Raw genomic sequence first — 23,507 nt, 5'->3', positions numbered from 1 at the left:
TGGCTCTTCTTACTAAACTGGTGGAGCAAAATGTACTCTCACAAACACCGACTTGACTTGATGTTTTTGGCACTCGGTGTAGACAGGCACTTACAGCATCCTCTCACATCTTTATCCACTTCTCCACTTGCTCTGTTTACTCTTCATTCATGAAGACCCTCCAAAGCCGCTCCAGCAAGATGCGCCCCTTAGACTGGAGCACGGCATTCTGGAGCAGTCAGGGGAAAGATGGATTTATTCCAAGCTCAGAGCGAGGGGCTGAGAAAAGCCAATCCAGGGACCAAACAGAAGGATGACAGCTCCGTGGCTCCCTAACTCTCTGGAGGCAGCTGTTCTCAGCATAGATTTGAACTCTGAGATCAGGCACCCCCACAAAGCCAGAGGCATGGGATGTTTTCATTACCTGATGTGCCAGACTGTCCATTAGTCCACTAATTCATTCATTAAGCACTTAATTGTTGGGCGCCTACTGTGTGCCTGATTTATCAGGTGTTGTGGAATCGTACTTAGCAAAATAGATCAGAACCTTCATGAATGTATTGAAATCAAGTGCTTTTATGATAATGTTCCTCACCATTTGTTGTGAGGGGTGTATATATATATTTTTTATTGTCCTTTCCTCAAGGGCATTGCCTTTCTAATTCTTTAGTGTTTAGAGTTATTAATAGCTATAAACCCTTCCTTTCAACTGGACTCTCTGACAGCTCTCCAATTAACATAAGAGACAAAAGTGGAGTTTCCCTGTGACACTAGCTTCCTACCTTTCTCTACCTGCGCAGTCCCTGGGGTACCTCCTTGGAGCCCTGTGGCTCCCCGGAACGTAGTTTGACACCAGTGCTCTTGGGACAGGAGCTCCCATTTATGTATGTCTTGAGGGCCTGCTTTGCTTCGGACACTGTGCTGGCCCATTCCACTCACACGTGCAGCCTTTGGCATTGTCAAGCTTTTTAGCTTCCCTGGGCCATGAATTCCTCTCTTACTTAGAGACTCTTGCTTCTTTTTTCTGACCCTAGTCCCTCAGCAGATGCGTTGGTCTGTGACTTCAGCCCTAATCTGCCTTCTGCACATGCGCCTTTGGCCTCCATGAGGACCCAGCATGCCCACCCCAGGCGCTTCTGTCCCCAAGCAGCCGGCCCACTGCAGGACGTTCCGGTTCCCTGCTGTCTCCAGATCCGTTAAATCCCCACTCACCCCACAGTAAGGGGTTGGCTCTTGCCAAAACACAGAAACTTCCCTCACTTGGTGATTTTTTACTCCATAAGCATTATTGGTAATGCCCCCTCTTTCCAGAGCCCAGCCCACAGTTTCCCATGGCCCGTTCTGGAAACATCAGACAAACACATCATCCGTGCATTACAGAACGGACAGAATGCCCTACATGAAGAATGTCCTACATGGACAGAATGTCCTACAGAATGATGAAAATGAAAGGAGCATCTTTTGTTATTCAGAGTAAGTCCTTTTCAGCCACACCTGAGTTTATATTGATGAGGATGGGGTACTGGTTGTCAAGGGAACCGATCATGAGATTAGAGGGTTGGAACATCACCCCCACCCTCACCCCTCATCTACCCAGGCAGGGGAGAGGGGCTGGAGGTTGAGTTCATCACCAATGGCCAATGATTTAATCAATCACTCCTATAAAATTGGACTTCCGTAAAACCCTTGTTAAATAGTGGGGTTCAGAGAGCTTCTGAATCTATTAAGGTGTTTGGAGGGTAGAACCCCCCCAGACAGGGCATGGAAGCTCTATTTCCCTTCCCAATACCTTGCCTTCTGCATCTCTAATATGTGGCTGTTCCTAAGTTGTGTCCTTTTATATTAATAATAAGCCAGTCATCTTATAAGTAAACTGTTCCATGAGCTGAGTTTCATGAGCTGTCCTAGCAAATTATCAAACCTGAGAAGGGGGCCGTGGGAGTCCCCAACTTATACCTGGTCAGTCAGAAGTATGGGAGGCTTGGACTTGCAGTTGGCATTGGGGTGGGGGGCAGTCTTGTAGGACTGGGCCCTTAACCTGCGGGATCTGTACTAACTCCAGGCAGTGTCATAATTGAATTAAGTTGTAGGACACCTAGTTGGTGTTTTCAAGAACTGGAGAATTATTTCCTTTAGGTATGTACACAGAAAAGGAATTTCTGGGTCATAGTCTAGTTCTATTTTTAATTTCTTTAGGAAACTCCATACTGTTTTCCACAGTGAGTGCACCAATCTCCACTCCCATCAACAGTGTACTCGGGTTCTCTTTTCTCTGCACCTTTTCCAACACTTATAATTTCTTGTATTTTTTATAAAAGCCATCCTAACAGGTGTGAGATGATATCTCACTGTGGTTTTGATTTGCATTTCCCTGACAATTAGTGATGTTGAGCACCTTTCCACTTGCCTGTTGGTCATTTTTAGGTCTTCTTTGGAGAAATGTCTACTTGTCCTTTGCCCATTTTTTAATCGGGTTATTCATTTTTTTGCTGTTGAGTTGTGTGAGTTCCTTATATATTTTTGAATGTTAAACTCTTATCAGATATATGGTTTGTAAATATTTTCTCCCAGCCTGTAGGCTGCCTTTTCATTTTGTTGATTGTTTCCTTTGCTATGCAGAAGCTTTTCAGTTTGATGTAGTGTCATGTGTTTATTTTTTCTTTTGGTATCCCATCTAAGAAATCATTGCCAGACCAATGTCAAAGAGTCTTTTCTCTGTGGTTTCTCTGGGAATTTTATGATTTCAGGTCTTATATTTTGGTCTTTAATTCATTTTGGGTTGATTTTTGTGTATGGTGGAAGATAAGGGATCAATTTCATTCTTTTGCATGTGGATATTCAGTTTTCCCAAAGCTATTTATTGAAGAGACTATCCCTTCCTTATAGTGTCTCCTTGGTGCCCTTTTCAAAAATTAATTGACTGTATATGCTTGGGTTTATTTCTGGGCTTTCTGTTCTTCCATTAGTCTTATGTGTCTGTTTTTATGCTGGTAAAATAGTGGCATGTAGGAGATTTTGCGATCAAGTAGTGTGATGCCTTCAGCATTGTTTTTGCTCAAAATTCCTTTGGCTATTCAGGATCTTTTGTGGTTCTGTATGAACTTTAGGATTGTTTTTTCTATTTCTGTGGAAAATGTCACTGAAATTTTATAGGTATCACATTGAACCTATACATCTCTTAGGGTGGTGTGGACATTTTAACAATATTAATTCTTCCAATCCATGAGCATGGATGATCTCTCCATTTATTTGTGTCTTGTTCAATTTCTTTCTTCAATGTTTATGTAGTTTTCTGTGTACAGATCTTTCACCTCTTTTGTTAAATTTATTCCTAAGTATTTTTTATGCTATTGTAAATGGGATTGTTTTCTTAATTTCTTTTTTGGATAGTTCATTGTTACAGTGTAGAAACACTACTGATTTGTGAGTGTTGGTTTTGTATCCTACAACTTCACTGAATTTATTTATTAGTTTTAATAGTTTTTGGGTGAAGTCTTTAAGATTTTCTATGTATAAAATCATGTTGCCTACAGTGACAGTTTAACTTCTTCGTTTCAGATTTGGATGCCTTTTATTTCTTCTTCTTGCCTAATTGCTCTAACTAATACTTTCAGTACTATGTTAAATTGTAGTGATGGAGATGGGCATCCTTATCTTTTTCTTGATCTTAGAGGAAAAGCTTTCAACTTTTCACTATTGAATATGATATTAGCTGGGAGGTTGTTATATATTACCTTTATTATTTTGAAGTTCATTCCTTCTATACCTAATTTATTGAGAGAAAATTAATTTCATCTTCACAATTAAGCCATAGTATTTTAAAAATTGTGGTAAAAAACATAGCATACAATTTCCCACCTTAACATTTCTAAGTGTACAGTTCAGTGGTGTTAAGTATATACACATTGTGCAATCAATTTCCAGATATTTTTCATCTTGAAAACTGGAACTCTATACCCATTAAACAACAACTCCCTATTTCTCCCTCTTCCAAGCCCCTGGAAACCACCATTCCATTTTCTGTCTCTATGGATTTGACTACTCTAGGTGCCTAATGTAAATGGAATCACACGGTATTTGTCTTTTTGTGACTGGGTTATTTCACTTAACATAATGTCTCCAAGGTTCATTCATATTACAGCATATGTCATTATTTCCTTCCTTTTTTATTAGCATGAGAAATTAAGTTTTACTGACAAATATATATGCTGATACTCAACAGCCTCCTAGAAAGATAAAGCACAAGAAGCATAATGCGTCTTCCAAGATCAAATCTGCCTCCTTAGGTTTAACTCAAAGTAGCCCATCCCATTGGACCACAGGTGGCAGAGTCTACTATGGAGTAGTCTCACTGACACCTGGACAAACAACTGGAAGAAGCGTTAGCCCCCAGCTCTAAATATTCACAGTGACTCACAACCGGCTTTTAGACAAACTCATCTTCTTTAGGTGGACTTTTAGACATTGGTACTTGTGCCTTGGTTATTTACATTGCCCATTATAAGTGGAGCACTTTTCACCTTCCTACTATACCACTTATGTGAGAAATTTAGAAGCCCTTGAAACCAATTGCAGATTTTCTTTTTCCCATTGTCGTTATCTCCATCCTATCTTATAATCTTGAACAGGTGCTTTTTTCTTTCTGGGGTTTTGATGCCAAAGGATTTGAAAACATTACTGCTTATTGTGCTCATCCTGGGAGTAGGGGTGAACTGGGAGTTAGCACCCATGTCAGCTTCTTTCAGGAAAGCACCCACCAAAGACTGGACAGGTTGCTGAAGATCATTCTCCACACTCTCAAAAGTGTTCCTTATCACCTGCACATCATCCTCATGTACTTGATTCGTGTTTATCCATTTAACTGTGAGTTGTAAGAAATTGACGCAGCTGCCCTTAGGAAGGTCTGAGAGCTCTTTAGGAAGCCAAAGCTCTGTACAATAATTCCCCGATGAGCTAGTTTTTGCCTGTGTGGACCAGGGACTTGCCTGTTTCCTCCAATACCTGGAGGTGGTCGCTGAGGGTGATATGCCAGAAGGTCTGGGTGAATAACGACAGGCCAACAATCTTTGCCCACGAAGTCAGGGCTCCTCCGCAGGCCTTGGCTGCCTTGGTGGTGGTGTGTTGAATGCTAAGTAGCAACAGGACTAGAAAAGTATAGACCTCATTTCAGACGGTGGCTTCAGGCTTGAATTTGTTGACTGGACATAGCACATGGTCCAGGGCAGAGGTAGCTGAGATCATCACCTGGTCCCTCTCCATGTCAGTTGGACTCTCAAATATCCCGATCTTACCAGCCTCCAAAACCTGGTATAGCTCTGCCGGGAAGTCTTCCTGGATGGATTAGGGTGTGAATGGAAAGGGAAAATGGATGCTATGAACCTTCTGGGTTCTATCAGCCGTGGTCCTTTCTAATGCCTCTGCGAAAGGCTTAGAGCTGTCCTCTCAAAATTGTGCATCCCAGGGATCCAGGATGTTGCTTGTAATTACTTTTGCAGCATTCTTCTCCCATGTCTCTACAATGCACATTTGCATGACAAAACTGCTTTGCTTTATCCTGTTGTGAAGTCCTGTTCCTTTGCATACAGAGGTCCAGCTTGAGCACAGCCCTCTGGCATGGCCCATGGCCATGCCTCCTCACCACTGGAAATCAGAATTTCCACCCTTCCTAAGGCTGAATAGTATTCCACTGTATGGATATACCACACGTTGTTTATTCATTCATCCATCACAGGACACTTGAGCTGCTTCCACCTGTGCGCTGTTGTGCATGTGCTGTTGTGAACACGGGTGTGAAGCCGTGGTGGTTTTTCTCTTGGTTCTGGTTCCATTTGAGTCTCCTTCTTGCACCTCACAGCCACTGGTTGTCATGCACCCATGTACCCCATTGCTAATGATCCCTTCTTCTTCCCTCCTCTGAGCAGCTGTCGCAAATGCCTGGTTGTGAAGGCACCAGGTGCAGGTCCCAAGAGCTGAGGAGGAGCTTCAGAGGGATGGAGGTTGTAACCTTACCTTTGTTCATTTGTTCTGTCATTTCTTTGAGCATTTACTGAGCATTGGGCTGTGGTAAGGTGCCTTGTCTAGTCTGGAGACAGACGAGTGAGGAATAAATACAGCCGAGTGGTAAGAGCTGTACTAGAAATGGTAGAAACACAGAGAAGGAAACCTCTCCCTGCTGCCTGGGGGAGGGGACCATGGGGACGTACAGTTGAGAAGACAGGGAGAAGGGGGTATTTGCAAGCGGGCAGAGGAGCACGTGCAAAGGTATAGAAGCATGAAGGATGGCAGCCTGGCTTTCCAGGGCTGCAGTGAAACCTGCAGGCGCAGGCGGGGCTAGGAGAATGGCTGCGAAGGAAGCTAGGAGGGTCAAGACTGTCAGTCCTGTGGGCCTTGTGCACAGCTCTGAGCAGGCGGGCTTGGTCAGGTGGCGACAGGGGGTGATCCTATGAGAACAAGCACACTGAGGAGAGCCGTTCGAAAGGAAGAAGATGGAGGGAGGGAGACCAGTTGGGAGGTTGCTGCAAAGCTGCCAGGCTTGAAACTAAGGCTATGGGGAAAGTGGGGGCAGATGTGCACAGAGACGAGCTGTGTGGAGCGAGAGGTTCCTGCAAAGATAGTAAAGGCTGTGGGTGCACAGGGTGGAGTTCCGAGTGGCCAGGGCTGAAGATATTGATTCAGTCCTCAGCTCTCAATGTTTCGGAGGCAACAGGCATGGACTTGGGGCCAGAGGGAGTGTGTAGGAGTGAGAAGAGAGCCCGGCCCAAAGCACAGGAGCACACTCACTCCAAGTGGGTAGTCCCAAAGAGGGCTCTGGGACAGAGGAACCAGAGACAAACCTGGGTGACAGGCACGAAGGAGCCCAGGTCAGTGAGAAATCTTCAACAGGTGTGTTTAGGCACCAGAAGTTCCAGAGATAGCAAAGGATCAGGACCAGCTCTCATCTCTTGGTTAGGACAGTGGCAGGTCCCTGTGACCTTCAAGGGGAAGAAGTCAATTTCAGGGTGTGTGGGACAGAAGCACATTTTGGGGAGGGACACAGAGGGGGCAATGTGGCAGAGGCAGGGGGACTAGAGGACCCTTTCTAGAAGCCTGGCTGAGAAGGAAGTGGTAAGGCTGGAGAGGGATCCCGGGATATGGGGAGGGTTTTTGCTGTTTGTTAGAGAGTAGAGGCATTTGTCATCTGTAAGACATGAGCAGACATGCTCAAGACTTTGGGGTCCTGTCAGCATCCTTGCTGACACACACACACACTCTCCCTGAGCCACCTGTCGTTCATCACAGTGCCAACCCCCAGGCTCTGCAGGCCTGAACCTCCCATGCGCATCTCCAGATCTGAGCTTTCTCTTGCGGGGCCCCTCCCATCTCAAATGCAGGACAGTATTATTATTGTTTTCAATGAACGTATCATCCTGTCTTCCACGCTGCCCACTCCTGCTGATTTCCCCATCACTCCCGCAGCACCGCTGTCTCCCTAGTCCCACAGCTTAGGCTCCGGAATCATCCTTGGTAGCTCCCTCACCCATCCTCCAGCAGAGACCTGGGGAGTGGAGCTCAGAGGTCGACTGCAGGCCCCGCTATCTATTCTCTAGCTGGATAAGGCTACAGAAACCCCCTGTGTCCGCTTTCTCAGCCGCAAAATTGTGTGTGTGTGTGTGTGTGTGTGTGTGTTACAATCAGCCTATCTCTTGAGGTTGTTGGGAACATTAAATCGGTTAACATAACAGTGCTGAGAACAGAGCCTGGAACGGTGAGTGGACCTTTGCAAGGTCTCTGAAATTCTCTCCTTCTCCGTTGCCCGCTCTTCAAGCCCTTAACTCCCGCCACTGTGTGTTCTGAAGTTGCTTCCCAACTGCTCTCCCTGCCTTTGGTTCTGTCTCTCTCTCAGGGCGTCCAATACACTGTCCTCAAAGGACAATAGGGTCAGGCCATCTCTTTAGGCTCCCTGTTGCTTGCAGAACAAAGTCCGAACTCTTTAGCTGAGCCTTCAAAAGCAGCCTCTGTCTTGCTGCATGTGTGCTTCCCACCTGTTCACGGAGGCTGCCCTGCCCACTCAGCCCTTCCAGGCCCCCGCCAGCCCCCGCAGGTGCTCCCAGCCCACTCACCTGAGCCTCCCTTCATTTCTCTCTTGCCCACTCCTACCCAAGTCCTGCTCTTTCTTTCATGATCCAGCCTCTCTCCTCCTGCCCACAGCGATCTCTCCCTCCTCTGACCCCAACACCTCCTGTCCGGGCCACGCCCTGCTGACACTCATTCACTGTTTCCACTGTGAGAACCAGCTCTCATGCGCGGGTTTTGTCTCTCCAGCTCCACTGCACGTCCTGCAAGGTGGGCTCTTCATGCTGGTTTTTCTGACAGCACATAGCACAGCGCCTCATCCTCCGTAGGTGTTCAGTTAATATTTACTAATTAGGGTGGCACTGTGCCAGGTGCTGAAAACCGTGTCCTCACGTTTGTTAGTTTATTTTATTCATTCATTCATAAGTTATTTATCAGGTTTCTACAGTGGGCTAAGCATGGCAATTTGATGAGGAACAAAACAGAAATGGTCCCTCATGGAGCTTATGTTCATACAGGAGAGGTGGATTCTCAAAATAAACAAACAAAACATTTCAAAGAGTGGGAAAGATCATAAAAGAACCAAGAGCCTTCATTCGATGTTCTTCATATTTTACCTCTTCCACATGCAGGATCCGTGACGTCATTTGCGGTGCAAAAGGAAAATGAGGGGCCCCTTGTTCAAAACTACATAAGAATTCAAGACAGTGCCAGCACAGCATTAAACCCCGCCAGGGACTTCTAGGACATGACCAGAAAGCTGGCTCTGCCCATCTTGGGGACTTTAATGAGACAGAAAATAAGCAGAGAAAACTCTTCATTTGATTTGAAATGCAGCTCGGCGTATTTATTTTCGGAGAACACTGTAAGCTACACGGTGGCCACGTGTGGGACACAGCGTGACGTTCTGTGGGTGTTTCCTGCCTTTCAGATTGCTTGTCGTACTCCGCTCTGCAAGTTCTGTCCAGGAGGTGCTACGGGAAGCAGAGATGCAAAGTCATCGTCGACAACCAGCACTTCGGAAGCCCCTGCCTGCCCGGAGTGAAAAAATACCTCACTGTGACCTACGCGTGTGGTAAGAACAAACCCTCGCCCGCTGCCTGGAGACCTTCCCCCTGGGCGGGTGCTGATCACGGGAACGAGCCAGACAGCTCCCTCCTGATGCTGGTTAGTCATCCCAGATACTCAAGAGCCCTTTTTCCCCCCTGTCCTTTATTCTTGTTTATGACATTCACATCAGATAAGCAACAGAATTTTCCTTGGTCGAGATTTGTTTTAAAAGCGCTTTTAGCAATCAGATTGGCAGCCAATGGGGAGGGTAGGAAAAGAACAAGCAAATAAGGGTAAAAATTGATATCAGTGATTTTAATCTCGGTCCTTAAGAGGCTCTGAAATTTATTGGGATGTCATGCAAGTTCACAGCAGTATTTTTTGGCTCGCATTTAATCTTTCAGTATTGCTTTTGGGCCCTAAATGACTAACTCGCTGTGCTGCCAACGGTTATTTTATCTACATGCCCACAGCGTTGAGTCGACAGATCAAATGCTTACCCTAAAACAATTAAAAATGTTGCACGACAGCATTACTTTGTTTTCCTAGTGTCTTTCAATAATAAAATGAAGTGCTTGCTTTGTTTAGATTCTAATTTCATAAAGCTACTTAAAAGCAAATAGGCAGTTCGTTATTTTCTGAGGTGCTATTGATTTCCAGTTTGTAATCCTAATATGGTGACTGCATTTTTTTTTTTTTTCAAATGAGCATAAAAACAAAGGGAAAGCAGAAAGAGCTAGAACTGAAGAACTTGATCCCTTTGCTCTTGGAAACCTCTTTTTCTCCTGCCAAATATCCCTAGGCCTTTTTTTTTCGTAAGAGCTTTGTTGAGATATAATTCACAGACCACACAATTCACCTGTTAAAGCATACAAATTAGTGGTTTTTAGTGTATTCACAGAATTGTGTAACCATCACCACAATCAATTCAAGAACATTCTCATCACCCCAAAAAGAAGCTATCCTTTAGCAGTCGTGCCCCCCAACCCGCCCATCAGGCCTGCCCCTGGCCCCAGGCAACCTCCAATCTACTTTCTGTCTTTATGGATTTGCCTCTTCTAGACATTTCATGTAAATGGGATCACACAATGCATGACCCTTTGTGTCTGGCTTCTTTACTTAGCATATGTTTTCAAGGGTCGCACATGTCTATCAGTACTTTATTCCTTTTTATTCCCTTGCATCCCAGGCTCTTACATCCTGAACTAAAAATTTTGTTCTCTGCAATATCAATGCTGTAACAGGTACAATGAAGCGCCTACATAAATGTATTCCCAAAACACTAGCGCCCACACTGACATCACGGGAAGGATGACTTTACCTGCTGCCGTGTCCAGGCAGCTGTGGGTAGCAGTGAGCCCTGTCTTGCTGGGGGTCCCCTAGAAGCCAACACAGATCACTCTGAGGGTCCAGTAACTTCGGGCCTCTTCAGCTGAGTGTTGCGTGAGGAGCAGGGCGTCAGCTTGCAGATAAGGTGCATTTTCTAGTGTGTTTTCAGGGATGAACCAAGAGCAGTTCCTAAGGCTGTGGCTCCTTGTAGCTAATGCTGAGATGAGCTTTCAGAGCCTGGGGTCACATGTCCCAGTTCAAGCTTCTTTGCCCTGAGTCACTCATTCAGCATGTTGGGGCCATGTTCTGTGTGTCAGCAGCTGTGCCAGGTGCTAAGGATTCCACAGTAAAGGAAGAGACATGGTCCTGTCCTTCTGGGGTTAACAGTCCGGGGAGAGAGACAGGCATTAAACCAACAGGCAGGCACATGTATCATTAACCTTTGTGATAAAGCTGTTTCAGAAAAGGGCAGGGTGCTACGAGAGGGGATAACAGTGGAGGGGCCCTAATTTATCCTGGGAGAGGTGGTTTGAGAAGTCCTGCAAAGAGAGCTCTCCTCTGGGGTGAACTTTCACCTGCACGCTAGGATGGGCGGATGGCCGCAGAGATGCTGGGTGCTGAGTGGTGGGGAGAGGAGCTGGTGGGGAGGACGATGGTGCTGGAGAGGGCAGGACCAGGTCTGTAGGGTCGGGGGAGGGTGTCAGTGGGAGGTTTTAAGTGGGGGAGTCGTGCAGTCAGATTCTGGCCACACAGAGCACCGGGATTCTCCACCTGCTTGATTTTGGAAATGGAGTTGTGACTCCATGTGACGAACGGCATCGCTTCTAGGCCAAAGCGTAAAAGAGAGCCCGTGAGGTCTTCACGTGCACTTCCTCCCGGCGGTGGGAATTGAAAAGACCTCTTGGCTGTAGGGGGGAGAATGGAGGGGAATGAGTAGCAGCAGGCAGTGAGGACTCAGCCTGGAGCGGCTCCAGGGGACACGGTAAAAACCGGGTGGCTTGGAGAACTCTTTGGAGAGTAGGAACAAGAGATGCTGAAGAGACCAGGTGTGTTGGAAGAACTGGGGTCCAGGAGAAGCTGAGAGGGTGAGGTGGACCTTTGATAGGAGGGAGGGGTGTTTCCTTCCTCATAGCAGGAGGGCAGAGGGCTGTGGGAACGGATGGAGACAGGTCTTGGAGGTCCTATCGCACGGCCTCTGTCTTCCCCAAACAGCGTGAGGTGAGGGCCTCAGCTGCGGGAGTCGGGGAAGAGGAGAGGGGTTTGTGGAGATGCGAGGGGGTGCGACTCGCGTGCGGTGGCGGCGGGAGGCTGACTTGAGAAACCGCGGTGTGACCTTGCTGGGTGTGGTGCCAACACCAACCTGTGCCAGGTAAGGGGCAGGGCTCTCAGGGACAACTGGCCTGCCCAGCTGTGTGGCTCCCTCCAGGGCCGTGTGGAGAAGGGGCTTCCTCCAGGTTCAGCCGGCAACGACAAAGGACGGAGATACAGCTAGAGTCGAGGGGTTTCCAGGGTCGGGAGAACAAGAGCGGCCGTGAGATGGAGAGAGAGCATGTGGGAAGGAAGCAGGAGTGTTGGGAGTGTCCTCCTCTCCCCATGGCAGTGCCCCTTGTCCATCATCCTGGTCCCCAGGGGTTATTCGAAGGGAGGGGGAGACTCGACTGTGAGGCAGGCAGTATCCCCGCACCTCCCTCCCCCCACTAGACAGACACCTTCCAATCACCTTCTAAGTAGCCGACATTTTAAAAACATCCCCCACCGGACCAGATGGCTCTTAACTGTGAAGTCTGAATCATTGATAAATGATTTGCAACGTCCGCACATGTTGTAGATCACCAAACGCGCATGAAGGGTTTTACTTTTTTTTTTTTAGCTCTCCCAGCTGATGTGGAAGTTGATAGGAAGGTTCCAGAGGATGCCAGTGGTTGGTTTCTAAGTGAACCTGCCTCAGTTGGGACTCAGGATGCAACGGAAGGAACTGAGTTGATCTGGTTTAAGCTGTGAGGGGGTGGGGAGGCCTCGAGTTGGGGCCGAAACCCAAAACTTCAGGGCCCCGAGAGTATCTGTCCCATGTCTCTTTCCATTCTCACTTCCTTATTCTCTCTCATCCTCGCTCTCTGCTTCCTTGTTCCATCCCCCGGCCCCTCCCACGGCAGAACCTCCTCTGAGCCCGGGCGGGATGCAATACGGCCACCTACGGCCCTGAGTAGTATTTAATGTTATGGTCCCACCAGCGTGAACACTTGCAGTCTTTCCATCTTAATTCCACATTGTCGACGGAAAGATAGTTCACGGGCTGGGCTGGGGTCAGGTAACTGCCTCCTTTGATCAGCCCTGGCCAGAGACCACGCGATGTGAGCCCAGCCAACCCTCCCACCCACATCAAGCTATTCTTAAATAAGGCCAGGGAGGACCCACCCCAATAGGAATCTCTTCCAATGCCGTGCTAACCTCTGCATCCAACCAGGCATTGCTATTTCACCCAGCGAGCTTGCTCTGCTGATGTCCGGGATGCCCCACCCCGTGGAGCCGGAGTGGCCTGTCAGGGACAAGTGCTGAACCATGACAAGCAGGCCCTGTTGTGGGGAACTTCATCTCTGCAGAAACACATGCCACCATCTCCACAATGACCCAGGCTGGGCTGGGCTGGGGGTGGAGTGGGGACAGGGGTGCCTTAGCCACGACTTGCCCTTATTGCACAGCCAGCTAGGATACTCTGGAGGAGAGAAGGAAATGAGCATCTGTCTCTCAGAAGGACATTGGTCTTCATCAGGCTGTGGACCACTGCTCTGCAGTTGGACCCACCTGCCAGCTGTTCTTAGGCAATAAAGGAACAGGGCGATGGGGGATGCTGTTGTCTTGTGGCCCTAATTCATGCCACACATGTTAATTGAGCACCAGCTACAAGCCAGGCATGGAGGTGGCGGCTAGGAAAACTGTGAGCAGTAGGGCCCCTGCCCCCACAGGCTACAGGATAGGAGGTGAATCCCATCCTGTGGGGCCACAAAAGGGGCCCTGGGGAACTCGGGGACCAGGAGGGCTTCCCAGAGGAGGGGGCGTCTGAGGCAAGGGAGACCTGATGGATATGTGGGGTCGGCAAGGTGGAAGTGGGTGGCAGGGAAGGCAGAAGTGAGGGCCTGTGCAGAGGCCGAGAAGTGAGCTCCGAGCAGAGACCGCAGGGACCTGGGATGGGCACTTGAGTCTTGGCTTGTGTCCAAGGGCAATGTGGAGCCATTGAAAGGTTTTCTTAGGAGACATATCAATTTGCATTTTTAAAAAGATCACTCCTTCCTATTTTATAGAGCTTCGTTTAATCACGGTTCTGCCTTCTCCCACACCACCACCACTTTTAGGCTGAGTAGAAAATTTCAACATCATTGAATAGCCTCAGGGGAGTGATTCGGGCTGGGGGCTTTGCTTTTCTAACTGTAGGCGGCAAGTCTGGCTGGTATCAGGGCGCTCAAAGCACAGCATCTGGTCACTGATTGGGTTTGGAGACACATAGCTCAAGTCTTCTTTCATGTACTGCTAAAGGTTCACCATCAGCCAAACTTCTTGGAAATGCCAGGTTTTTAGCTTTCCTCCTCACAGGGACGGTGGACCTGGAGAATTCAGCCAGCTGTCACCCTCCTCTCTGCAGAGAGGGCTCTTCCCCAAGCCCACAGCCACTGGTCCTCGAGCGTCACCATCACGGAGGCACAGCCAGCATCCCCGTCCTGACAATTTCCTGGGGCCAGCCTGGCTTCTCCCAGAGGGTGGGGGCAGGCAGGTCGGTGGTGCAGGCTTTGGAGGTGCCTTTGCCATCTGGGCACTTACCGAGGAGGAAGGAAAAGCAGCTAAGTGAGATGATTTTTGTCTCTGAGGTGAAGAATTATTTTGGATCCAAAATCCAACCTGTAGACGTTCTTTTCCAAAGTTAGCACTGACCCAGGCTTGACCCAGATTTGTTTGGCACAAAATAGATAAATAAATCAAGGTGGGGGCCATGCCAAATTTAGCAAACCATTCGAGTCCATTAGAATGGTCATCTCTGCTTTTACCTGCATAGACTCATGAGGGACTGCCCGAGTGGGAGTCACTTTGCCATCTTGATAGTCCTTTAAAATCATCTTTTATCCAGTTCCCAAAGGCCAAATGTTCCACGGACAGCATAGCTTCATGGAGCGGAGCGTAAGCCACACCAGGAGTTGAAGCTTTGCCTCTTCCTAGGTGAAGGGCGCATCTCCGAGCCTCAGTTTCCCCCTGTGCAGGAGTGGGGATGACACGCATCTGCACCAGGCCACTAGGATTGTGCGAGATGCACCGTTTAAACTTCAGAAACTGGGTTCCGGCACGTATTGGGGGCTGCATGGAGAGTGGTTTGCCAGTGTTTTCATGAATGTTCCTAAAGCGGAGAGGGGTGGGTTTGAGGGGTGGTAATCACACCCCATCCCCGTCCTCGCCCTGAACCAGTTTGAAGCAAGGAGATGCAAGAATCTGACAGATGTATTGACACCTGTTAATCCTCCTAATATCAGAGTCACTTTCACATAGAAAATGGGTAGGTTTCCTGCAGTGGCCTGTGTCATACGCTGGCAATTTAGCCTTTTGAGTGTCTGCTCATTCTGCAAAGCTCATCCTAGAAAGCCCTACCTCTCTCCCAGCTCCTCTATAAAATTCTGACTCTTCCTCAAACTGGCATTTGCAGAGCACCAAGGCCCTCCTCTGGCTGTATGTTGAGAACGAGCCAGGCATGAGACAGGCGCTCCTGGCAGGGAGAGGCGACACTTCCAGGACTTACTGCATGCAGCCAGGGAATCAGGAGTGTCCTTCTCTGGGCCCCAGGAGGGCCCAGAAATGAGCGTGAGGCTATTTAATCAGAAAGCCTTTTGCAGCAGCACAGCTCAGCTCTCTGGGGCCCTGCTGTGGTCCTGGGATCAGTGACATGCCCATGGCCAGCCAAGGGGCATTCCTCGGGGGCCTTGGACAACTTCAGCCACCTCCAGCATCTTCACTGTGCCTCCCTGGAAACTTACCCTCGCTGCTGATGGGCATGAAAGTGCTGGGGCCTCCTGTCCGTGAAAATTCACCGTCTAGGAGTGTTCTGTGCTTGCCGATCCTGGGACATCCCAAAAGAATGCAGTTAAGCACTCCGAGAAAGGAAATGAGGTTTTCTTGCTGCCAAAGATGTCTTGGCAGTTCTTTTTGAGAAAGCGGTGCAGTTGAACTTGCACGGTTTGTATTGGCTTCCTCTCTATTTCCTGTTGCCACTTCTGCCGGATCTCTGCTGGGCTAAAGAACAAACAAAAATAAGCACTTTTCTGCAGCAAGAATATTTGATTTCCTCTCCCTTCTCGCAGCCTGTGGTCGTGGGCTCGGCCTGCAGATTTCTCGCTACGCCCTCTGATTCAGCAGGCGCTGTCACCCCCGGCTGCTCTGCCCGGGGATCCTGACGTCCCATGGCTTATTCTTAGGGTCAGTTTGGCAGAATCTTAAACCACCTTCCAAAGGAGCGGACCGCACTGCCATCCTCTCCTCATCTTCCTATGGTTCTGTCTGATAATATTTAGCAAGTCACTCTAGCATAGTCTTGGAATTCTCCCTAGGTTTATTACGGGAGCAACGGGACAGATTGCTCAGAGCTGGACAGAGGTCAGTGGTGGATCTGAGTTGGTCACAGGCATTTAGCTTTACTAAGTGTCAGGGAAGCTCATGTTCAGAGTTACCGGCTTTGTTCAGGTGTTACGTGCCTTAAATTTTCACCTATTTTAAGTGAATACAATTCAGCGATTTTTAGTAAATTTAGAGTTGTGCAACCATCATCACACTCCAATCTCAAAGCATTTCCATGAACCAAGAAAGTTCCCTCGTGCCCATGTGCCATCACTCCCCAACCTCCCGCCCCCCCTGCCCCAGACCCAGGTAACCACTAATCTACTTTCTGTCTCTAGATTTACGATTTCTGGATATTTGGTATAAATGGAATTATACACTAGCTGTTTTTTTGTGGCTGACTTCTTTCACTGAGCATGGTGTTTTTGAGGTTCATCCCCGTTGTAGCATGTACCAGTACTTAATTCCTTTTTATTATTACCTTATATTCTATGGGATGGATATACCATATCTTGTTTATTTATCCTCCATGTTGTTATTTATTTTAATATTGTAAAATGGTCCTAAAAGTTCACCTCTCTGGGACATTTGATGACCACACAGGTACCATCATGAGTCTATATAAGTGTATCTAACAGGCAGAGTGATTCTTGTACTGATTTGAAAGTGATTTTTTAAATCTCATCTACATTGCACTTTATAAATATATTAAATGCACAGCTTTTTTCAATATACCCAGTATTTAAAATATTTCTGTTTGGCTTTTAGTTCCCAAGAACATACTCACAGCGATTGATCCAGCCATTGCTAATCTAAAACCTTCTTTGAAGCAGAAAGATGGCGACTATGGTAATTTTTATGGCTTACTACTCGCATTTCTCTCTCAGTAAAGGTGAACAGCCCCCTCGTGAGCACAGGTGGGCACAGCTTGGGAAGGAGGTGTGTTTGAGCCCCTAGTCCTGGTGGTGACAGTGCTGCAGCCGATGGTTGCACCATTTTGTTTTGTTTTGGTTTTTTAAATCGGAGTGGAATAAACCTCCCCTCTGTTCCCTCACTTCCTAAAAGAAAAATCACTTTGAAAAAGAGAGCTGCTCGGAAATAAATCTGGAGTTTCTGGATTATACAATGAGCTTGTTGCAAAGATGGTCCTGCCAGGAACCTGGGGGCCAGAGCCAGCTTGGAGCTGCAGGTCTCCGTACACAGACCTTCCTCCTTAGTTTTAACTTTTGTAAATGGAGGGCAGGGGTGAGCATTATGAGTTTATTATCAAATCTAGAATGGAATTCAGACCCACGGGGTTCCTGCTAGAAACTGCAGAGACCAAGTCGACCATCTACGATGTTAGGCTCTGGGTGGTGAGAGTTTTGTCCTGTGTCCAGGCTGCCCCATCTCGGGCTCACTGAGCCCCATCCCAGATGAGTAACCAGGCAGCTGAAAGCAGACATGCCTCACATTTTGCTGTCATTTGCAAAAAAGTAACCTCACACAACCTCCCTCCATAACTCCAGGTTTGTCTTATCCCTGGTCAGCAGAGCAGACAGCGACTCCATGGTTAAAGTGAGACATTATTAAGCCTCCAAGAGGCACGATGAATGCCACCGCCTTCAGGATGGGACAATACATTTGTTCCCTTCTCCAGTGGAGTGGATGAGCCACACCTGCAGTTGGAACCAACACTTTTTAAAATTTCTAATCCTTTTAATAATTTATTAACACTATTTTCAGGGACTGCTTACTAAGCGCTCTTACTGGCTTAGTCTTCCATAAATTAGCCAGAGGCCGATTTGTTTGATTTCTGTGACGTTTAATTATTCTGGCAGTCCCGGGTTAGGAGTGGCAGGGGTCTCTTAGGACAGGCGTACCATGAACAGCTGTGATTAACTGGTCTTGCATTTTTTATGAAACAGGTATAAACTTCGACCCAAACGAATCGAGGGTTCTGAGGAAAGATGGAGTTATTGTTAGCAACTCTCTGGCAGCATTTGCTTACATTAGAGGTAGGTCAATGAATCAAAGCTTCCTAGAATGCTAATGGATTGACTAAAGTTTATTAACAAATGCACTGTTCGATTACGACACTCAGATAACTAAAGAAAAATGACTTACGTGTGATAAGCCAACTGCAGTCTTGTAAGCGCCAGAAACAGAGACCTGAACTCAGGTTCAGCTGCAACCAGGCAACCAACAAGAGAGCCACATAAATCGATCAAGTTGCATTATGTATGAGTTGGGCTCCACGGATATTTTCCCCTTTGAAAAGTAGGAACCTGAGAAATGCATTTCCCAGGTCTAAAATTTGGGAAGGGCCTAGGATTATTGAATTCCACTCCCGGCTGGAAGAAAAACGAGCCAGAAGATCACTTAGTAAACAACACAGGTCAGGCGCCATGAAGACAGGGCCATTTTCTGAGTCATGAGTGTCATTTCTCCCGGTTGCCAAGGATTCCCTTGTTAATCTTCCCCACAAGGAGTGATCAGGCTCAGCCCTCCCGAATTAGCAGAGCTGAAGGGTTTGCACTGAGGCCGGCCGTGCTGTGGGGCCTCTTTGGTGAGCGGAAGGTAGGTACTATCTTTCCCACCACCCAGTCCGCTTATTTTAAGATAGATCATATTTTGGAACGTCAACTGCCAGTTTCCACAATGCCTGCCTAACTCTGGGCAGGCCAAAACCTCTGAGACCTTCAGTAAAATATACATTAATATAATGCACAACAGCATTACTATTTAAGGCCGTGGACATGGGGCTATTTGGGGTAAGCTTGTCTTAGAGGAAAATAAGGGCTTAAGGAAATATCTCACGTGGGAGACAGAGCTCAGCCTTGCTGTCCTCTGCTGCCCCATCGTCTGTCTGCCTGCGTCAGTATTCCTTCTGTGTGTTTGTTGTGTGGTGTGTGGCTGTTGGTTTTCTCCGTGAATCTTCTCCTTTCTAACTGCCCTCCCATTTCCATGTCTGGCTGTTCCTGGTAATTGTCATTGTTAAGAAATGCAAGGAATCCATATTTACAGAGTCCCCGGAGAGCTCCTTGGAAGAAAGGCACCATGAAAATCCTTCAAATGGGGAAGAACGGTCGGCGAGGAGTGACACACGTCACTCGCTGAGCTGTGGCCGAGCCGTGTGCTGTACCTCGGTTGCCCTGTCAGTTCCTCTCCACACCCACCCTAGTCAGCTCGGGCCATGGTAACAAAACGCCAGAGTCTGGGCTGCTTAAACAACATACATTTATTTTCTCACAGTTCTGGAGGCCGGAAGTCCATGATCAAAGTGTCCACTGATGGATTTCTGGTGAGGGCTCCCTTCCTGGCTTGTAGACGGCCACCTTCTCTCTGTGTCCTCACATGGTGGAGAGACGGGGAGAGACAGAGACAGAGATAGAGATCTCCTCTTCTTATAAAACCACCAGTCCTATCAAGTTAGGGCCCCACCCTTATGAACTCTTTTAACCTAAGTTACCTCCTGAAATCTCCCAGTACAATCACTTTGGGGGCTAGAGCTTCAACATAGGTCCATAGCAACAGCCCTGAGAGATGGGACTCCGGTCCCCCGTTCTGCACTTAAAGAAGCCAAAGGTCAGAGGAGTTGCGCCACTTGCCTGGGGGCACCATGGACAGAGGCAGGGCCAGGATTCAGCCCCTACTAATGCGACACTTGCACTCCACTTCCCTGAGCAAGGAGCGGCCCCTCCTGAGGGACAGAAACCTCCTGGTCCTGCGTTATCTAAATTAGCTTCCCTCCATCCCTGTCTATCCTGTTCTATCCTTTTACGTGCTCATCGCTCCCTAAAGTCGTAGGGAAGATTTATTTGTCTAGCGCCTGCCTCTCCTACTAGATGTTAAGCCCCACACGGGCAGGTGTTTTGCCATCTTATTTGTTGTCACATCCCTGCATCTAGGACAGTGCTGGTACAGAACAGGTGCACAGTAAGTAGTTACCCAAACGTGGCACCCCGATCGGGTGGTATGAGCTGCCCTGTGCCTAATTATCACTCAATATTTGCTATTGGTAAGATACCAAATTTTTTTTAAATGTAAGGACTCGATGGGCTGTTATTTGGTTTTATTGAGGGATATTTAGGGACATTGAGCTCAGCAAGCCACGACCAAGCCTAGATACAACGCCCAAGAGAACGAGGTCCTAAATGCACCCTGTTGGGTATTAGCTAAATGAAGGCACCAGAAGATGCTCACGACTTGAATCACGGAGGTTCAAAAAGTCCCGGTGGAACCGCTGCCTGCAGACTCGTCTGCGGGTCTCCTTGTGTGTGTGTGTTGCTCTCTGGATGCTGCTGTAGCGGTGCGTGGGCAGTGGCCCCGGAAGCCAGCACTCTGCAGGGGTGCGCGTTTCAGCCTACACAGGCGGCCGAACGACAGCCAGCGCCAAACAGCACTGAGCGCCCTCCCGGTTGCTGCCGGAAAGAGGTGCCCGGCCAACCCTGAGCAGCACCCTCCGCCCTGCCGTGGGGCTGTGATCCCAGCAGGGCTGGGGGCCCTGGGCAGCCCTGAAGGAGAAGCTTCTGGCAGGAGCAGCCGGGAGCCAGGTGCACCCGCAGGGCAGGTTCCCGCCCAGAGCAGCCAAACAGGCAGTAAATCGAGTGACTCCAAAAGGACATTTCCCCAGTCTGGCTGCATGTAGCTTTGACGCGTTAGTGCAGCCAGGTGCACGCGGAGGACGAGTTGGCGAGAAACCACAGTCGGGAGGTTTGTCCTGTGATACTGAAACACAGAGGTGAGCGGGAGGGACTTCAGGATGCCCACGGGTGCCGGATGGCCGGTTTCTCCTGCGGCCATTTGAGTCATCTGAGAGGCTGTTTTGTCAACAGTGAGACAGCTTCTTAGGTGTGTTGGGATTTGCCGTCATTGCAATAGTACAGACCTATTCCTTGATTCATTCTAGAATCTGGAGACCGTGGGTCTGAAGAAGCTCATGGAAAGAGTTTGAAACTAGAGAAGTTGAAAGGGGAGGTGGGAGGAGAGAAAGAGAGAGTGTGTGTGTGTGTGTGTGTGTGTGTTTGGGGGTGGGTGTTGGGGGTTCCTAAGGAGGAAGCTCCCTGGCTGGCTCCACAGGAGCCACTGTGCCCTGGCAGACTGTGCCCAAGGGGACTTATTTATTTAGACAGTCTTGCCTCTGAACATGACCCCTCTCATTCCACCCAATTAGTGTTTTATTGACATCTGGCTCTGTGTGTTTGCCTCATGTGTGCCTGCAGAATGCCTTTGGTGGCCTAATAGTTCCGACACTGTCCCTACCCCTGGGGACAGTGACATGTGTGTCTTCAGCCTCTGGCAGACCCTGCTGTGGACTTTCAGGGTGTGTGGGGTTTCCAGGGCCAGGGTCAGGAGCCAGAGCAGGAGGGGACAGGCTTACAGCCCAAGATGTCCCGAGTTGGGGAGGCACCATTGTTTCATAGGAAAAGAACTCTAGGATATAGAGAAGCCCACCCTGCAGTAGAAGTAGAATAACACACTCCAAAGTCAGAGCCACATGAGTCCCCTGCCAGGGAGGACAGTTGGAAATCAGCACCCCCTTGTCACTAGGTGTGGATTCTGATGTGTTCCCACGGCCTCCAGTCTTCCCACGGGCCCTCCAGCCCGACAGCAGCAGGGCCCCAGGCGGTGGAGCCCTCGCCGTGGCTTCTGGGTTTCCTATCTGGACAAAAATAAGTTTGCGCTGGAGCTTGTATTGGCCCCAGATCCGGGATCTAAGGGTCATAAAAGGTCTTAAAGGCCATTGGCCACGTTCTGAGGCTGCCAAGGGCATGCTCCAGCCGATAAAACTCAAGTCATTCACTCTAGGCTGGATGAGCCAAGGCTAAATTTGGAACAATACCAACAAAGTCACAGTGTGAAGATTCCCTTCACCCACAAAGAGAACTTCTTTATTTTTCCAGAATATATAATAGAAAAACGGGTCACAAAAGGCCAAAGTGGTCCAAATGATGCTAGAAAACAGATGAAGTGCCCTTAGTGTAAAGCCTGGGGCAGAGGAGAGAGCCCTGGCCTGAGCTTGGGGACCCAGCCAAGTGGTGGCTTTGAATACGTGACTCAGCTACAGCGGGAGGGATTGGGCCGGCTCATCTCTAAGATTCCATCTAACCAACATCCGGTGATTCTGTAATTCCAACTAGTCAATTCGGATGAGTAGGAAGCCTCTTTCCTATGGGCTGGCCAAGAGCTGCCCACGTTCTCTGTCTTTGGTCGCTGGAACTCAGCGGAGTCAATGTGGACACGCCCCAGACAGCGCTCACTTAGCAGGAGGCGACTGAGCCAAGAGGCACCTGGAGTGTCACGAACCAGAGATGTTCTCCTGGCCATAGAACCCAGACGCTCACCTGCCGGGAGGGGAGGGAGAGGGGAAGGAAGGGAACTGACTTTATGGAGTTCCCGTCCCAGGGCACCAAGCCTAGTGCTTAAATCCATGATCCCCTCCTTTCCTGCACTCAGCAAATATCTGTGCAATACACGATGTGCACGGGGACTTTGGAGAAGGACAAGGACAGTCCTAGCCCCTGCGCTTGGGGCGCTTGCATCCTTTGGGGAGAGAAAGGATGAAACACACTCAGCGAGTTAGTGACAACTGCGTGTTGGGCTGCGAAGGAGACATTTAAGATGCTCTGAGACTAAACAATGATGGGGGACTTGGCCCAGGCTGAGGCAGGGGGAGGCGTGGAGGACTGGATGAACAAGGAAGAAAGAACTTTCCAGGCCCAAGGAAGAGCACGTGCAGAAACTCCAGGGCGTGAAGGCATCTGACACATGTAGGGAATGGGAGGCCCGTGCAGGGGGCAGAGGGAAAGGGAAGACTCTTGAGGGTTGAACTTGGGGAGGGGCAGGGGCTGGTGGTAGCAAGCTTCACAGGCTGTGATCAGGACTTGATTTCTAGCCTATGAGAGAGGAAAGACCATCTGTGAATTTTAAGTAAGCCAGTGATGTGACTTGATGTGTGTTTTTTAAAGATTACAATGGCCAGGCAGGACAGATGGGCCTGTCGAAAGAAAGAAAGAAAGAAAGAAGAGAAAATCAACTATATAAAAAGGCAAGAAGGGGAGTAATGACCATGGCATTTAGGTGCTAGTCACCTTGATGGGGAGGCCAGGGCATGAGGAAGTACAGGTTAGACACAGGTGTTGTCAAGGCCCTCGCCCCCAGGCGGGCGCTCGTTCACAGCACAGGTGCTTATTAGAGGTAATTCACTAAATACATGAACATAAAGGAGGCTATGTATGTATTGGTCCATGAAGAGAGTGGCTCATGTCCTAAGGATTATGGCTAATCTAATTCTGTCCACCTGGAGTCCTTAAAAAATAAAAAGAGAGGTAGAGTAACGAGCCTGTAGTTACCCGCCTGTGTGTGACAGCCAGACCGTGCACCCACCTCCGTGCGCGGAGGACCTGGCCCTCCCCGCACACGGCCGCGGGGAGAGCGCCAGGCGAGGGTGATCATTGCTCCCGCAGGCTCGGCCAGGATGCGATTGTTCCAGTCCGGAACTGGCCTGATCGTACATGGCTGGGAAA

The 23,507-nt window shown here is 48.7% G+C and overlaps 1 protein-coding gene across 3 annotated transcripts in view; it reads left to right on the top strand.

The window, feature by feature from the left end:
* The window catches only part of EVA1C (eva-1 homolog C), an 82,312-nt gene that overhangs the window by 55,859 nt on the left and 2,946 nt on the right, over nt 1-23,507 (top strand). For 2 of the 3 annotated variants that reach the window (XM_069472349.1, XM_069472347.1), the window contains 3 exons: nt 8,963-9,106; nt 16,768-16,848; nt 17,907-17,996. In XM_069472349.1, coding sequence (XP_069328450.1) covers nt 8,963-9,106; nt 16,768-16,848; nt 17,907-17,996 — 315 coding nt within the window. The remainder of the gene's footprint in view (nt 1-8,962; nt 9,107-16,767; nt 16,849-17,906; nt 17,997-23,507) is intronic. The other variant, XM_069472348.1, reaches the window with a different exon arrangement.

This window comes from Eulemur rufifrons, chromosome 7 (assembly GCF_041146395.1).
Source record: "Eulemur rufifrons isolate Redbay chromosome 7, OSU_ERuf_1, whole genome shotgun sequence".
NCBI classification, from domain to species: Eukaryota; Metazoa; Chordata; class Mammalia; order Primates; family Lemuridae; genus Eulemur; species Eulemur rufifrons.
This window is presented reverse-complemented; position numbering and strand designations above follow the sequence as displayed.